This window comes from Colletes latitarsis, chromosome 7 (assembly GCF_051014445.1).
Source record: "Colletes latitarsis isolate SP2378_abdomen chromosome 7, iyColLati1, whole genome shotgun sequence".
Taxonomy (NCBI): Eukaryota; Metazoa; Arthropoda; class Insecta; order Hymenoptera; family Colletidae; genus Colletes; species Colletes latitarsis.
The window spans coordinates 3,742,623-3,757,294 of record NC_135140.1 but is presented as its reverse complement, the minus strand read 5'-3'; the positions used below and the strand labels follow the sequence as shown (position 1 = coordinate 3,757,294).

The 14,672-nt window shown below is 34.9% G+C and overlaps 2 protein-coding genes across 8 annotated transcripts; one reads left to right on the top strand and one right to left on the bottom strand.

The window, feature by feature from the left end:
• Positions 1 to 1,001: 1,001 nt before the first annotated feature.
• Positions 1,002 to 8,030, top strand: LOC143343298 (sodium-independent sulfate anion transporter). Of its 3 annotated transcripts, none has more exons than XM_076768067.1 (10): positions 1,002 to 1,126; positions 2,005 to 2,207; positions 3,118 to 3,272; positions 4,448 to 4,745; positions 4,897 to 5,209; positions 5,854 to 6,015; positions 6,102 to 6,242; positions 6,617 to 6,762; positions 6,841 to 7,032; positions 7,226 to 8,028. In XM_076768067.1, the coding sequence occupies exons 2-10, from the start codon at positions 2,073 to 2,075 to the stop codon at positions 7,487 to 7,489; spliced, it is 1,806 nt and encodes a 601-aa protein (XP_076624182.1). In that variant the 5' UTR covers positions 1,002 to 1,126; positions 2,005 to 2,072; the 3' UTR covers positions 7,490 to 8,028. The 3 variants fall into 3 exon arrangements, with proteins under 3 accessions (XP_076624182.1, XP_076624181.1, XP_076624180.1); XM_076768066.1 differs by having other exon boundaries at positions 1,021 to 1,151; XM_076768065.1 differs by lacking the exon at positions 1,002 to 1,126 and adding an exon at positions 1,449 to 1,672 and having other exon boundaries at positions 7,226 to 8,030.
• Positions 4,453 to 14,622, bottom strand: LOC143343294 (uncharacterized). Of its 5 annotated transcripts, XR_013079943.1 has the most exons (6): positions 12,867 to 13,499; positions 12,076 to 12,528; positions 11,790 to 11,998; positions 8,905 to 11,698; positions 5,005 to 5,098; positions 4,453 to 4,594 (listed from the first exon to the last, which is right to left on the bottom strand). XR_013079943.1 is itself a non-coding variant. In XM_076768048.1 (5 exons), the coding sequence occupies exons 2-5, from the start codon at positions 12,977 to 12,979 to the stop codon at positions 8,919 to 8,921; spliced, it is 3,555 nt and encodes a 1,184-aa protein (XP_076624163.1). In that variant the 5' UTR covers positions 12,980 to 12,984; positions 14,516 to 14,622; the 3' UTR covers positions 8,424 to 8,918. The 5 variants fall into 5 exon arrangements, 4 of the variants coding, with proteins under 4 accessions (XP_076624163.1, XP_076624162.1, XP_076624164.1 ...); XM_076768048.1 differs by lacking the exons at positions 4,453 to 4,594; positions 5,005 to 5,098 and adding an exon at positions 14,516 to 14,622 and having other exon boundaries at positions 8,424 to 11,698; positions 12,867 to 12,984; XM_076768047.1 differs by lacking the exons at positions 4,453 to 4,594; positions 5,005 to 5,098 and adding an exon at positions 14,317 to 14,494 and having other exon boundaries at positions 8,424 to 11,698; positions 12,867 to 12,984.
• Positions 14,623 to 14,672: the final 50 nt, after the last annotated feature.

Genomic DNA, 14,672 nt, shown 5'->3' with positions numbered 1-14,672 from the left:
TTGATTTGTACGAAAATTAACATTAGGGGTTTTGGGGCCATTGATTACGAATTTAGTGTCAAATTAATGTTTGAATAAACCGTTCATCGATAAAAAATATTTTCAATATGAAACAATGAATTTTTAAATTTGTTTAAGATTAAGAAAATTAGTTTAAGATATTATTGCACAACATGATACAATCGAATAACAAACAGTATATCGAAAAACTAAAGCTATAATAACTAAAGCTATTCATAGTTTATTTGCTTAAACGATAACTATGTAGAACAGGTATTGTTTAATGTATAAAGTATATGTAAAATACACATTTACATGTATAGATATTTTTTAATATATACTAATAGTATAACAATGAAATATGTTAATATTAATGGTAACAGTAAATAAAATAAAAGAATGTTTAACAAAAAATAATATTTATTCACTGTCAGAGTCAGTACATTCACCATCTGATTTATTTTCTGACAACATTGTCCAAGCATCAGATGGTATCTTATTTTTATTTTTTTTCAAATATAAGGATCTGAATAAAGCAGTTAATAACATTGCAATGTTATTTATTGGAAACAATAACTCTATACGTATGTGTATATTTAGTTGTCGATCAAATTGAAAATATTCTTGATAGCACTAATTCAGGGGAAAATATTTGAGGTATAATTACTTTAGAAAAAGTGATCTTTAAAAACAGAACCGATAAAAATTGACACAAAACTATGATACAAGTTTCTACTTGGGTTTTCTCGTTAATTTTTATGATTCTTTGTACTTTGATATAGCGAGCTCGTATAAACAATATTCGTTACTTTAGAAAAATGTCATTTCGCTTTATTTTGCCCGCGTTTCGGACGTTTTTGCAGACTGTGCGACCTTTTGAAATAGCCTCCGGAATAGGAAACAGCCAGCAGGAAGCCAGCGAGTGCTCGAACCATAAAAGAACGTGCAATTTGATCGTTGAATTGACGATGATCTGTGTGTTTGCCGAACCCAGTGACCGTTTAGAAGAAGCACCGACACGACGCATGCGTTTGCAACCTGGACAAATGTATCGGCGAGTCCGCGAAGTGGAGGGAGGCCCGAGCACGTGTGAAACAGCTGTAGATTTAATCAGTGTATAGAGCAGGTACGAGGAGACGACGCATCAATCGGTAAGTCTCTCCTTCTGAAGGATCCTCGTCGTCGAACTTTAAGCTCCGAGAACGCGGTGAAAAGTGAAATTCGAACAGAGGAAGCAAGTGGCACCAGTGGACACATCGATGTTTCCGATTCGATTCAAATTCTAGTTTGTTCGCGCGACAGTTGTCGTCGATCTTTCGAAATTCCTTCGACGATCGAGTTTTCGAGGAAGATGACTCCGGGAACGAGACGCGAAACGCGGAATTTGATACCGTGAGTAGCGAACTGGACGATCACGTGTACTAAATCGTTCTCACGTGGACGACGATCAGGTGACAACGAGCGATTCCTCGTCGTGAAAAGATCGTTCGCGACATCCGCTAATTGCCTCGTAGAGGTTTCGCTAATTGTCGGGTTGTTCGACTGACAGTGAATTCAAACGAAGATTAACGGAACGCTGGTTGCATAATGGACGAAACCGATGGTCGAACCCAAGAACCGACTGCTTCCTATGTCAATGTCAAATTTATATTCGGGCGTTTCGTAATTCATGGTACAAATTTGGGTCAGGTACATTTTATGGAAATGAGTTGCTTTGGAAAAAATTCAATTTAAATATCGGTCAGGCACGAATGTAAATTACTAACAAATAATATTTACGAGTTCTGTAACTTCAAATATAAGATCTAAGAAAATGGACATTATCGCAACAATTGTCTGTAGCAAAAACCAGGATACTTCTTATTGATTAAGTACACGTGTACTCGACTGATATTCAAATTGAATTTTCTCGAAAACCAAGCCTACCAGACCCAATTTGTATCATGAATTATTTTATTAATTATTAAAGACCTCGTATATGCCAAGTTCGCGTTGTCGTTACAGGACTCCGATTGGCACGATGTGCTAGAAAAGGGAATTCGGGGTCGACAAAACACTTTTTCGGACGAAGCATGATCGAATTCAACTTGAAGAAGCTGCTCAAGAGCAGAGTACCTGTTCTAAAATGGCTACCCTTCTACACAATACACGACGCATTGGGTGACCTAGTTGCGGGCCTGACAGTGGGCCTGACCTTGATACCGCAGGTACTTTCCAAGGCACACAATTTTATCACCGCGTGCTATTGTACTGTCAATTTGATAGAGCTGTCTCGAACGAATAATTCTAACCTAGAACCTCGATTATTCAAACTAATTAGGGGACGATGCTCGAATGATCGATTCTGAGCAGTTTTTCATCCAAGGATCATTCATAACAGAATATTCCACCGTCAAAACGAAGCACAAAATTTCAAATAGAAATTTAGCAATGTTTAACGTTCCTGTTTTTTAATCTTCCTCGACTACCATCATTCTGGTGGACATTCTATTGTAAAACATTTTTAAGTCCTTTTTGATCATTTTTTGACAGGATACTGTGCGCGTAACTTATTTTATCGAAACATCTTACATATATTTGACGTTTTTGAAATGTGTACAAATTTCTTGAAAGTAAAATAGTAATAATTAGTAATTCTGCGTGTTCTAGAACGTAGTAAAAAATTTTTAATTAGAATAAATTTGACTACAACAGGTACCGAAGTAAAAATAAAAAGCTAATAACTGCAAAAATGATAACACTTTGAAGTTTAATTATCAATTTTTTGCAACCTACCAGGCGGATCTTTAAATGTCAATAACTTTTAAACGAACCCTCAACTAACAAATTACTATTCTTAATTTTGGCCTGTAGAATCACCCCTTAAATTTTTTATCATCTATATTTATCCTATTTTCACTTCCTTAAATAATTCAAATTTTTGAAGTTTTTATATTTTACTCTAGGAATATTTGCTAAGGAATACAAGTTCCCCAGCACTTTTATTAATCAGAGAAGGAATAATTTAAAAGTTAAAAGCCAGACCCTTGTTTACCAATTACAATTTGATGTTGATTCGACGAGAAACGTGGTCTAATCACGAGAAACTGTATCTAATTGTGGCTACTTTAATTACAGGCGATCGCGTACGCCGGATTGGCTGGACTGACGCCTCAGTATGGACTTTACAGCGCGTTCGCGGGCAGTTTCGTTTACATTGTTTTTGGTACATGCCGAGAAGTCAATATTGGACCGACCGCGTTGATCTCTCTATTGACATACACATACGCAAGGTAAGAGACCAAATTAGCGAGAAATTAATATTTGGATACGACCGGGTGTGGGCACAGCGATCTAAAGCGCCAAAAAGCTAATTAGATTAAAATTAAACACTATCCTAAAAATACCTTATACAATAACGCAAGATACAGTGACTTTCAAGGAACAAAATATGTCCTTATCGCTTTCAAATAAAAATTGGATACAAACGTGCGAGTATAATAGTGATCGAGTTTACCTAAATTTTTAAATACATGACATACGACCATAAGAATAATAATAACGTTCTCCATCCCTTATTTAATCTCAAAAGTCACGAAGGATTTAACAGTTTCGTAATCAAGTTTTCCGTACTTTTTAACTATCAGGTTTCCTATAATTTGAAGCATTACTTGACAAAAGCGTAACTTGTCTCAACCATATTGGTTACTACGATGAAATAGAATTTTTGCCAGCTTTTCGGTGTTTCGGAACACTGTGCGCGTTCCTTGAAGTTGCGCCCGCGAACGAGTGATCTTAATCGCTTAATGCGACAGCTGAATTCAGTCGTATCCATGATTACGAGCAATTGGGACGACGGCCAATGTAATTTAATTGAGGCTGAAAGGATGCTGTTATCCCTTGACGTGATTATCGCGAGAGCGCGCTGCGCCAATCCGAGCAATTGCTAGCTTGCACCGAAACCTTTCATTAGTCTCTCTCTCTCTCTCTCTCTCTCTTTCAACAAAGTTCAAAGTCCTTCAACTAGAAGACTTCTGTTTCAACTCCACTAGTGTACTAATTTGTAATGAACATCGTGGTTTTGAACGTATATTTCATACATCTTATACACATACAGAGTGTATAAAAATGGCTTGTCTTCAGTGTCATTTACGCATTCTAGATCTTTGTAATCCCCGAAAACTGTATCCAAGTTTCAAGTAACAACAAAAATCTTAACTTTTATTCGAATGTACCTATTATACATATAGATCCGTACTGTAATTGAAATAAAACCGAAAAATAATTATAGAACCGATATGAAACTGGTATAATATCGGTCCCGATGAACTGAAATGTTCACAACAGTTATAACATTTTTTCAGTTGCCACAACTGTATCGAGAACGTAATTTTCTTCAACTCCTGCGTTAAACAGTGTAGATACGCTTACTTTTATCGACTTCTATCGTTCGAATCCTATTTTCTAGAGGCAATCCAGAGTACGCGGTGCTCCTGTGCTTCCTATCAGGCTGCGTAACGATCATCTTCGGGATACTCCGGTTAGGATTCCTAGTAGAATTCGTGTCTATTCCGGTGGTTTCTGGGTTCACGTCAGCGGCCAGTGTGATCATCGCCTGCAGTCAAATAAAAAGTCTGTTAGGCCTGAAGATACGCGGGGAAAGTTTCGTGGAGATTTGGAAGGAGCTGGCGAACAACATTGGCCAGACCAGAATCCCCGATCTGGTCTTGTCGTGCTGTTGCATTTTAGTTCTCCTGACCCTGAAGGTAATTCACCGTTTAACGCGAACAGAACTAATTGCCAGTAAAAACCAAAAAAAAAACGCTGCGAACGCGTAAAAGAAACTATCGTAAAAAGAAATCGTTAATGTAGTGGCTCTCGTTCATGCAGCCTTGTCGTATTTCCTTATTCTTTCAGAAACTAAAAGACCTCAAGGTCTCGAACGAAATTTTAAAAAAGTCCATCTGGTTTCTGGGAACCGGTAGAAACGCTCTCGTTGTGATTCTGTGCGCAGTAGTTTCTTACGTCTATGAAAACCATGGTGGAGCGCCGTTCATCCTCACGGGACACATCGACGCCGGACTACCGTCCGTTGGACCGCCATCGTTCTCAAGAATTGCTGGAAACAGAACAGAAACGTTCGTAGATATGTGCAAGAACTTAGGTACCGGCATCGTGGTCGTTCCTTTGATATCGATAATCGGGAACATCGCTATCGCCAAAGCATTCTGTAAGTTACAGTTGGTTGAGTATTCCAACGCTCAGATGTACATTTAGAACATTAAACATGTATTTTAAACTAAAGTGTTTAAAACAATATGTATAAATATAATATATATAAATAGGATCGTTGGAAAATTTTCACTTCCAGCAGAATAACGATCCCAAGTACATATAGAGCTTGGATCGTGAAAAAATGGCTGCTTTGCAATACACTGCACACATCCAATTAAACATTTGTGGGCAGAAATTGGAAAAACAATAAATATTAAATTACATTAAAACAGGTGAGAAAAAATAATCGAAATATGGGATTCGATTGGTAGTATTGTGACAAACAAAAAACTAGTGCATAGTATGGAATCTCGACTCAGAGAAGTTATCAACACTAAAGTTGATGCAACAAAATACTAACGAACGTAACAATATATACAGGATTCGAATACTTGTTTCGTTGAATTGTGTTTGTAATGAATATGTTGTAAATATTTTACGTATCGTCGTACTGTTCTCCACATTCGATACCATATTGTATCAAACACTTTGATTCAACATACGTGTTTCGTGTGCCAAAAATTGTAGGTCTAAACGTTCGAATACTTTCGTTAGCCACTGTACGTACTTCGTGGGAAACTAATTAGTGATTTTGTTAAGCGCGGGGCCAATTTCTCGACGCTACCCAAGAAATGTTGACCCTGGGCTTGTGCAACGTAGTCGGTTCATTTTTTCATTCAATGCCGGTCACCGGTTCCTTCTCAAGGAGCGCCGTGAACAACGCGTCCGGAGTAAGGACGCCTCTGGGCGGCGTGTACACAGGTAAACGACGTCTTTCGTAACTCCGTACAACTATTATAGAATTACGTAAAACAGAAATTCTACACAAAGCTAATCTCGTGCCGCAGGTATTCTAGTCATTCTCGCTCTAAGTTTACTTACGCCATATTTTTACTACATCCCGAGGGCGACGCTGAGCTCGGTGATAATTAGCGCAGTGATATTCATGGTCGAGGTCAAGATTATACAACCGATCTGGAAGTGTAGCAGTGAGTAGAATTGATCGAACATAATGAAAAGAATTAACGTTCGGTACAGCTCTTAATTGTACCGGTTATTACGAAAGTGGCTTAAGTAATATATTTCCCGTATCGAGATACATGAACGTTTGCGTTTCGCTGTGTTAAAAAATACGATAATTCTTTCGTCGATCGCGCTCGGAGAAAAAACAATAACTTACGTCACTATCCAAATAAGCATAAAACTTGGCAAAAATTCTTAACAATTAAATATAGTTAATACGATAAAGTACTAAATGAAAATCTCGGTTATTTTGGCTTCGTGACTAAGGCTACTTTCATAATAATCGGCCCAATTATTAAAACGATAATGAATCTGTTTAATTTACGATATATCGTTCCAGAACGCGACTTGATTCCAACGTTCACGACGTTCTTCGCGTGCTTGTTCGCTGGAGTCGAGTTGGGAATTTTAATAGGGGTGACCATTGATCTGGCTATATTAATTTATTTCAACGCCAGGCCGACAATATATATCGAATACAGAAATGTAAATACATAACAATGATCGACGAAGGCTTAGAGATTGTAATCGTTAAAAATATCCTATTATTTGTTGTTACCACAGACTCCCACGTCAAGTTACACTCTCGTGCGTCCCAGCGCTGGGCTGCTATTCCCAGCGGTAGATTACCTGAGGATATACTTAATAGAGCACTTGGCCAATGACCATCACAAGCTGCTGAAAACCTTTAAGAACTCGAAAGTCGTCGTCTTAGATTGCAAGCACATCGATAAAATTGATTTTACTGCGGCGCAAGTACGTGCAACACCTATAATATCAAATTATTACCTGGATTTTACGCACTTCCGTGGATAGAGAACATTTTACAACCTAAACGCAATGGTTTTTATAATTCACGAAAACGAATACAACGCTCGGAGACGTAAAATCCAGGATTCAAACGGCGTTTCGTCGTCGCTCGAGTTCTTTCACTCGTTACGTTTTGCAGGGATTGAACATGGTGATGAGAGACTTTAAGGAAAAAAATCATCGCTTAATCATGCTACGACCGTCCAAAGAAATCTTGCGAAGCGTTCAATCGCTTTGCGAGGAAACGATCAAAGTAGTCAATAACGACATCGAACTGATGGCTGCTTTAAAAAAACTGAGCACGAGCAAACGAGCTCCAACCATCAGCACGGAAGTCATAGACATGTCGAATTTAAAAGCTACTGACGGAACAAGGGACGAACTTACGTGCACAAAACTGTGAAACGATCGACGAATTTAATAGAATCAGGAAATTAACTGAACGTTCGGATTATATCGAGGATTAAGGAGAATTCCTACGGGTTCCTTTGCATTTTTTTTTTTGTCTTATTTCATTTTTTTCTTCAATACATATCGAAAATCGAGTTATAGGACTATCAACGATGTCGTATAAAATCGTAATGAACATTAACACCTATTTACGATCTATTTATGAACTGTATGATAATTCGTACGATTTTTTTTTTTTTTTTTGTAACTTTTTTTTAAAGATATATCGAACCGACCATGCAATGATGTAGTTCATAAGAAAATTACTTGCTTTATTCCTATTTCAGAGTCTATCGACGCGTGCATTTCTCGTTACGAACGAAGGAATAATACTGGTGTTTATAAATGCATATCAGAATATGTTGTATAGTGTATATAACATCTACCAAGTACAGCAAGTTTACGTTTTATTTTGTAAAAACTTGTAAGTTCTCGAAAAATAAACTATATGATATTTCTTAACAATATAAGTAATATTTAAACAAAAATAAATTATCACGTTCGAATATACGACCGTTATATAAAATGTTTGGCCTCCAAATCAGTCGAAGAACAATAACAAAAAAAAGAAAAAGAAAAAAAATCGAAGTAAAGAAAATTTGCGTGCCGGTATCGCGTTATAAAAAATTAATTTTTAAATTTCTATGACTCGTCAGTATTCAAATCATAATTATAATGATACAGCTACAAGTATTGCGCGAGCTTCCGCTTAATTTTTGTTTAGAGAGAAAAAGAAAAAAAGAAACATTCCCATAAACGCGAACTAAACTCTAAATTGTCATAATACTTTCAATCGTAGGAACATAAAAAATGCGATTTTTACACGGCGCGAAATTTATCTCGGAAACAGCGCTCTTTCATTATTATTATTATTATTATTATTATTATATTATTATTATTATTATTATTATTAAAAGTACGCATAGAATCCAAATAACGAGTAACACAGATCTCTAGTGAATACGGATATATAAACATCTGAAGAGAATCTAGAAAATAGACTCGCTACTTTCACACTGTTACGAGAGGAAAACGAAACGCGCTAACGCGTAATACTTCCGATAAATGGCAGTTATTATACGGCAAACTTCTTTTAAAGCTTCTCAACTTTTGACAATCTATGTTTAACGTTGCGAAACATTTAGTGCGTAGCACGTGAAAATGTATATATCTAAGTAGATCAATTAAAAAACTGACTTTTACCGATATACGTACACACATATATATGTATATATATATACTACACTATAAAGGTAACGATGATAGAAACGTATAAGAAATCGTAAAGTGAACGTGCAACGATTTTGTGCTGTGTAATTGCAATAATCTTATGTTCGACACGAGAAATATGTAATTGTTGCTCGTTACTGTTTTTGTTGTCTTTACTGGTCTATCGTTCTGCGTACGCCGCGGCTCACGGTTGCCCTGGACGTAAGCTCCTTCGGCGATGCGTGATGATAAGTCGCATTTTTATGAAACTGAGGTGCATGGTAATGTTGGGAATTCCCAGAGTGCATGTAAGACACGGGTTTCACGTTCGAGCGCAAAGATGGATTCTGAATGGTATCGATCTTCCGCGAATAATTCACTCCGTAGTACATGCATTCCCGCGGCGATACCATCGGCGGTATACATTCAGGATCGTTTTTGGATACGTTATACTTTCTGTTCCCGAAGTCCTGATTGTTTTGGAACGCTGAACAGGTATCCGGCATTCTTTGGTAATTGACGGCGGTCGCAGCGTGCGGTGTATACTTTTGGTTCACCTGCATGTGCATGTTCGAGGGGCCATTCCTCGCGACGGGGTCCATTGTGACCGCGTACGAAATTGGTACCATTACTTGGCCGTTTTGGGAACAATTCTGATACTCGTTCGTCGCGGAGCCTCGATAACGATTGTTCTTCGTGTGAACGTCCATAGCGTTTTCTTTCATCCTGACGTTACTCGACTTGCAACCTTGCATGTTCCCGGAGACATTAACGGGACAATTTATCGAATCTGATAGAGTGTTCGATGGCAATACTTGGTTGGGATACGCGTTGCAATTGGTATATGGTGTATTTTGAAATAAAGGAGCGGGATACTGTATCAGCGGATTCCAGCTTTGCATGCATTCCGGCGGTACGTAGAACAGTGGATGCTGCAGGTAACCCGTTTGCGGAATGTTATTGAAATCCGTACTGCATACGTGCCTGCAGTTCTGAACTTGCATGTTCAGAGGATGCGTAGAATTCATCATGTTTCCGAATAGTAACATGTCCAGGACCGGTACGTTCCACTGATTATGTTGATTGGTTGCAGGATGATTATGAAAACCCGGCGATGGTTGCGAAGAAGTCTGAGTATTGTGCATGAGAACGTTGGAAGATTCGTTTTGCAACATGTTTTGATTTGCCACGGTATAAAAGTTATTTGGAATTAATGCATTGTGAGAGACGATTGTACTGTCAGGTGTTTTCCTTGGTATCGTTTGCATGTTACTGTATTGATTTAAGTACACCGGAGACAAATTTTGATAGGGCGAACCATTTCCTATTGAAATAGCTGGATTACAATTATTGTGTGGCGATATATTTTGTGGAGACACGTGCGACGTCTGATCTGATTTGTGTTGGATCGCATCTACCAGATATAAATCCCTTTCAGAATTTTGAATGTTGCCAGTCGTATTACTATATTGAGCATTGTTATTATGAAAATAACTCTTATTTTGTACGTTTTGATGATTCTCCATTTCTTGAGCATTAAACGGAAATTGTAAGTTAGAGTAAAATGAATTTGTTGGAATTATGTCTTGTTGAATGGAATTATCGGTATAGGATGTCGTAGGATGAATTGCGACATTCATTTCTTGAACATTATCTGAAAATTTCACCGATTTTGTTTCGGAGTTACTAGCACTTGTTTTATTATTGCTATTATTATTACTAGCATCTTGTTCAGTCTTCGCAAATTGTACTTCAGTTCCATTACAAGAAACTTGCAAAACCTGTGGTTCTTGTGATGTATGAGTAGATGTATTTATAGTTGTAGAATCTTTGGTACTGTTTGAACAAGAACTCAATGACTTTATAGACTGTACAATATTTACAGCACTTGAATCCGATGTATCAGTCTTGTTAATATTATTAGCACCATTAACTGTCTTATTCGGATATATAGTTATTTTTGAGTCTTGAGAACGCATGTTTGTATCTACCGAACATGTACGATTTATTTTATAATCCTTTCCTGAATTATTATCTGTAATATTCTTTTTATGATCGTCTGCCTTTTCCTTTTCATTTAAATCTTTGAAAGACGGTTGCAAGATGTCCGAAGAACGTCTATAAACGTTAGAATCTTTCTTAAATTTTTGCGTATACCCTTGGTCATCTGTCATATATCTATCGGTAGTAGTCTTTAAATGAGATAAATTCTGATAACTTCTTTTGCTTGATATAGATCTCGTTGATTTTTGTAAAGTTTTATCATTTATACCGCTTTCCGGAACGTTAAAATTGTCAAGATTCTTTCCTGAAGTACCTTGATTCGTTTGTACATTATTCACTTGTTTACTTGCAACATTCTGTTGATTTTCACATTTTTTCTTTGATACGTTTTCACTTGAATCAGGTATACTAATATTATTGTTAGAACCAGAAATATTTTTAACGGAATTCTCTTCTACCGATTTGGTTGAATTTCTTAAATAACGTTGTTGTGAGTTTATTAATGACTTATTCCTATTATATTGGACATTGTATGATTGAGAGCGTATTACTTGAACTCTATGACACTTCTTTGTATCATTTATTTCGCTATCTTTTTTATCTGATTCGTTTCTAGACGATGTCATGTTTGTAGTAAGAAATTTATTTTTCTCATCTAATCTTTCCACAAAGGATTTGTTTCTGCTACTACTATCGTTAAGCATAGAAAAATGTTGTTTATAAAATTGTTGCTCCTTTGTTTGTGGTCTCTTTCCCCCGATTAACTGCCTATTATATCCGTCAACTTTACCACATTTATCAATAAATTTAGAACCGATTCCTAGAGCTATCTTTTTTGAATTTGTAACAGAGGCTGAAGTTTTATTATCACTACTACACGAATTCAACAAATCATCTTTATCTTTGTTACCATGTTTTAAAATGGTGCAAGGTTCTTTTAAAGAATTTCCTGCAAGTAAAAAGATATTTCTTTAATACAGTTTTTGTTTAGCAATGTTAAAGACATTAACATTGCTAACATTAACAAATTTCATTCTCACCTATTTGTTTTTTAATCTTTTGATCGCTTAATTTTTTAGCACTAATCTTTGTAGTTGGCCTTTGTATACTTTTCTTTACTTCGGATGTAGGTTGAGTTTTGGATTTTGCATTATTGTTATTGTTGTCATGACACTGTTTCAAACTAACTTGACTACCTATGTTGCTATCCAACTTCGATGAGTCAGGAATATTATGAGGTACAGTACTCCTAATTATATGAACAATGTATGTACAAGATACACAATACAACATAATACTTCTAACTTAAATTATTTAATTACCTACCATTCGCTATTAGGTTCGTTATATGATTTGTTTGGTTTACTTATTTTTTCTTCATTAAGTCTAAATTGTTCTAATTGAACTGTAACAATATTCTCAGCTAAATTTGTGCTTGTTTTCTCTTGTTCATTCACTTTTTTCATAGCCACAGACTGAGAATTTGAAATCAATGTACTAATTACATTAGCATCTTTATTCCAAGTATTCTCCATACTGTTTTCTTGTCTTTCAGATTCAGAAAAACCAACTATTAATGTTGGGTGATGTGTAGTTTTATTTATATTAGTACTACTATCATCTAAATTTTTGTTTCTAATAAGATCATTCTTTTGTAGCTCTGGACTGTTTGAAATACTGACAGTTGAAACAACTTTAATAATTTTTTTTGTTTCTTCATTTATTTTACTTTCATGTGGATTATTTACTAATTCTTTTCCAACTGGAATTGTTTTAGTGCTATAATACAAAGACAAATACAAAATATTAGAAAACAAACTTATAGATAGTTCTCTTTCTAATATTTTATGTTTTCTTTGGTTATGAAAGATTCTATTGTAAATTAATATATTTTATTGCTAAAATTATGCTTCCATTTCCATGAGAAATAACACTAACGATATTTAACAACATATCTACTACTAATGATAATGAAGTACATTTGTCACTTATGCATATATAAAATTTTATTAAAATATTTATAATAAAAGGAATAGATGTTAAAATAATAATGTCAAATAATATAGGGATAGATAGAAAGAAATAAACCAAAACATGTAAAACAGAATCAAACGTACTGGCCTGATAACTGAGAATTACTTTTCAGCCACTGCAAATTATGCATCTTGCCAATTATGGCCATCTGCTCTATATTGTTTGTTTTTCTTAAATCTTTATCAGTTGAATCCATTTTACCTATTACAAATGTTGTTGCTTAAACTAAATATACTTTTTAATACAACATAACTGCTTAATGTTACTCTGAACAAAATTCAAATTAGAGGATTACATGCTTAAGAAAGTTTAAACAGTATAAGGATGTTGGGTAAAATATTACATTGATTACAATTAAATATAATCCACACCATTCCTAAATATAAAATGATAAGATAATATTAGGAATTGAAACGGAAATAATTATCACTAACTCTTTTAGTAGTTAACAAATTATGAACAAAATGCAATGAAAATAACAATTACTTAATCCTTTTAACAGAATTCATAGAATTCATAGACCCTTTCTGTGCAATGTTCCTTAGAATAATGTTCTTAAATCTTGGTTAAATCAATATTGTTCAATTATTATTGAAAATCTTGACTTGCTCATATCAAATAGGATGAAAACCTTAAAACTATTTTATTCTATTGATTTGTCTTATTATTTTATAGCACTTATTCATGAAAAAAGATCAAATTTTATACTTATATTTTTTTGATATGATTTTTCTATCGATTTGTCTTACTATCTTATAGAACTTATTCACGAAAAAAGATCAAATTTTATACTTATATTTTTTTAATATGTAATTTCTTTGTCACCTTTCACCTGAAATTCTTCAGTTTAAACATGCAAGTATCATGTTACATCACAAGAAACAAACAGTATATCCGATTTAGAAATAAAATTGCTTTTCATATATATTCATAATTTATCGCTATCTTCTGTTACAGAAAATGCTGATAACATCATAAAAGTTTATGATAATGTCAGCTAATATTCTCTTACGTATATCTAAGCATATTATCATTTCTTTATTTGTCTTTTATGGAATGTAAATAGCAAAGCTTTAAAGAAATGCATATTTCCTTCAATTTTATGTTTGCAAGACATAGTGATAAGTTGAGGACATTGAAACGAAAGATTTATGTTAATCCAGCTATCTAACCAACTAACAATTATCATAATGCCAAAGTATCAAAAAGACGAAGTTGATATTTTTTGCACATAATGTATGCAACGAAAATAAATGTTTAAAATTTCTACGTGAAAATTCGCACACCAGATATTTATCTACGACCCTCTTGGAGTCTTTGGACCACAGGTTAAGAATCATTGACTTAAGCCAACTAACATATCTTTAATACACATAGTGTTTACTTAACACAAGGACTGAAAACTATTACAACAAAATACGTTCACGATGTAAGTAATACTGGATGAATACGACGTAAAATTGTGCGTAGCTTTTAGTACAACGATGATTATATAGTTACATATAAGATCGATAATTTATCTAGTTACCGTACATTTAAATTTCTGATGGTGTCGCAAACGTTAAACCGGAATCTTTCGCAGAAATAATTTTTTCTCTTTCGGTACACAGAAATTAGAAACAATACCCGACCATCGTAAAGGTCGCCATAATACTGACTGACAGGAGAATGCGCAAATGCAAACGGAAGAAAATTTTTCAAATTAAACTAAATGAAATTAATTTTCACGCACCTTATTTATTTGTTGGACATTATTTGGAGGATTTTTAAACACAATTAACTAAACACCGATCAAGCGGGGATATACTGTTTTACGTCTGTGGCACATTTATGAAATTTAAACAACGCACCCTTTAATGATCATTTTGAAATACTGCGTACTTATTGGT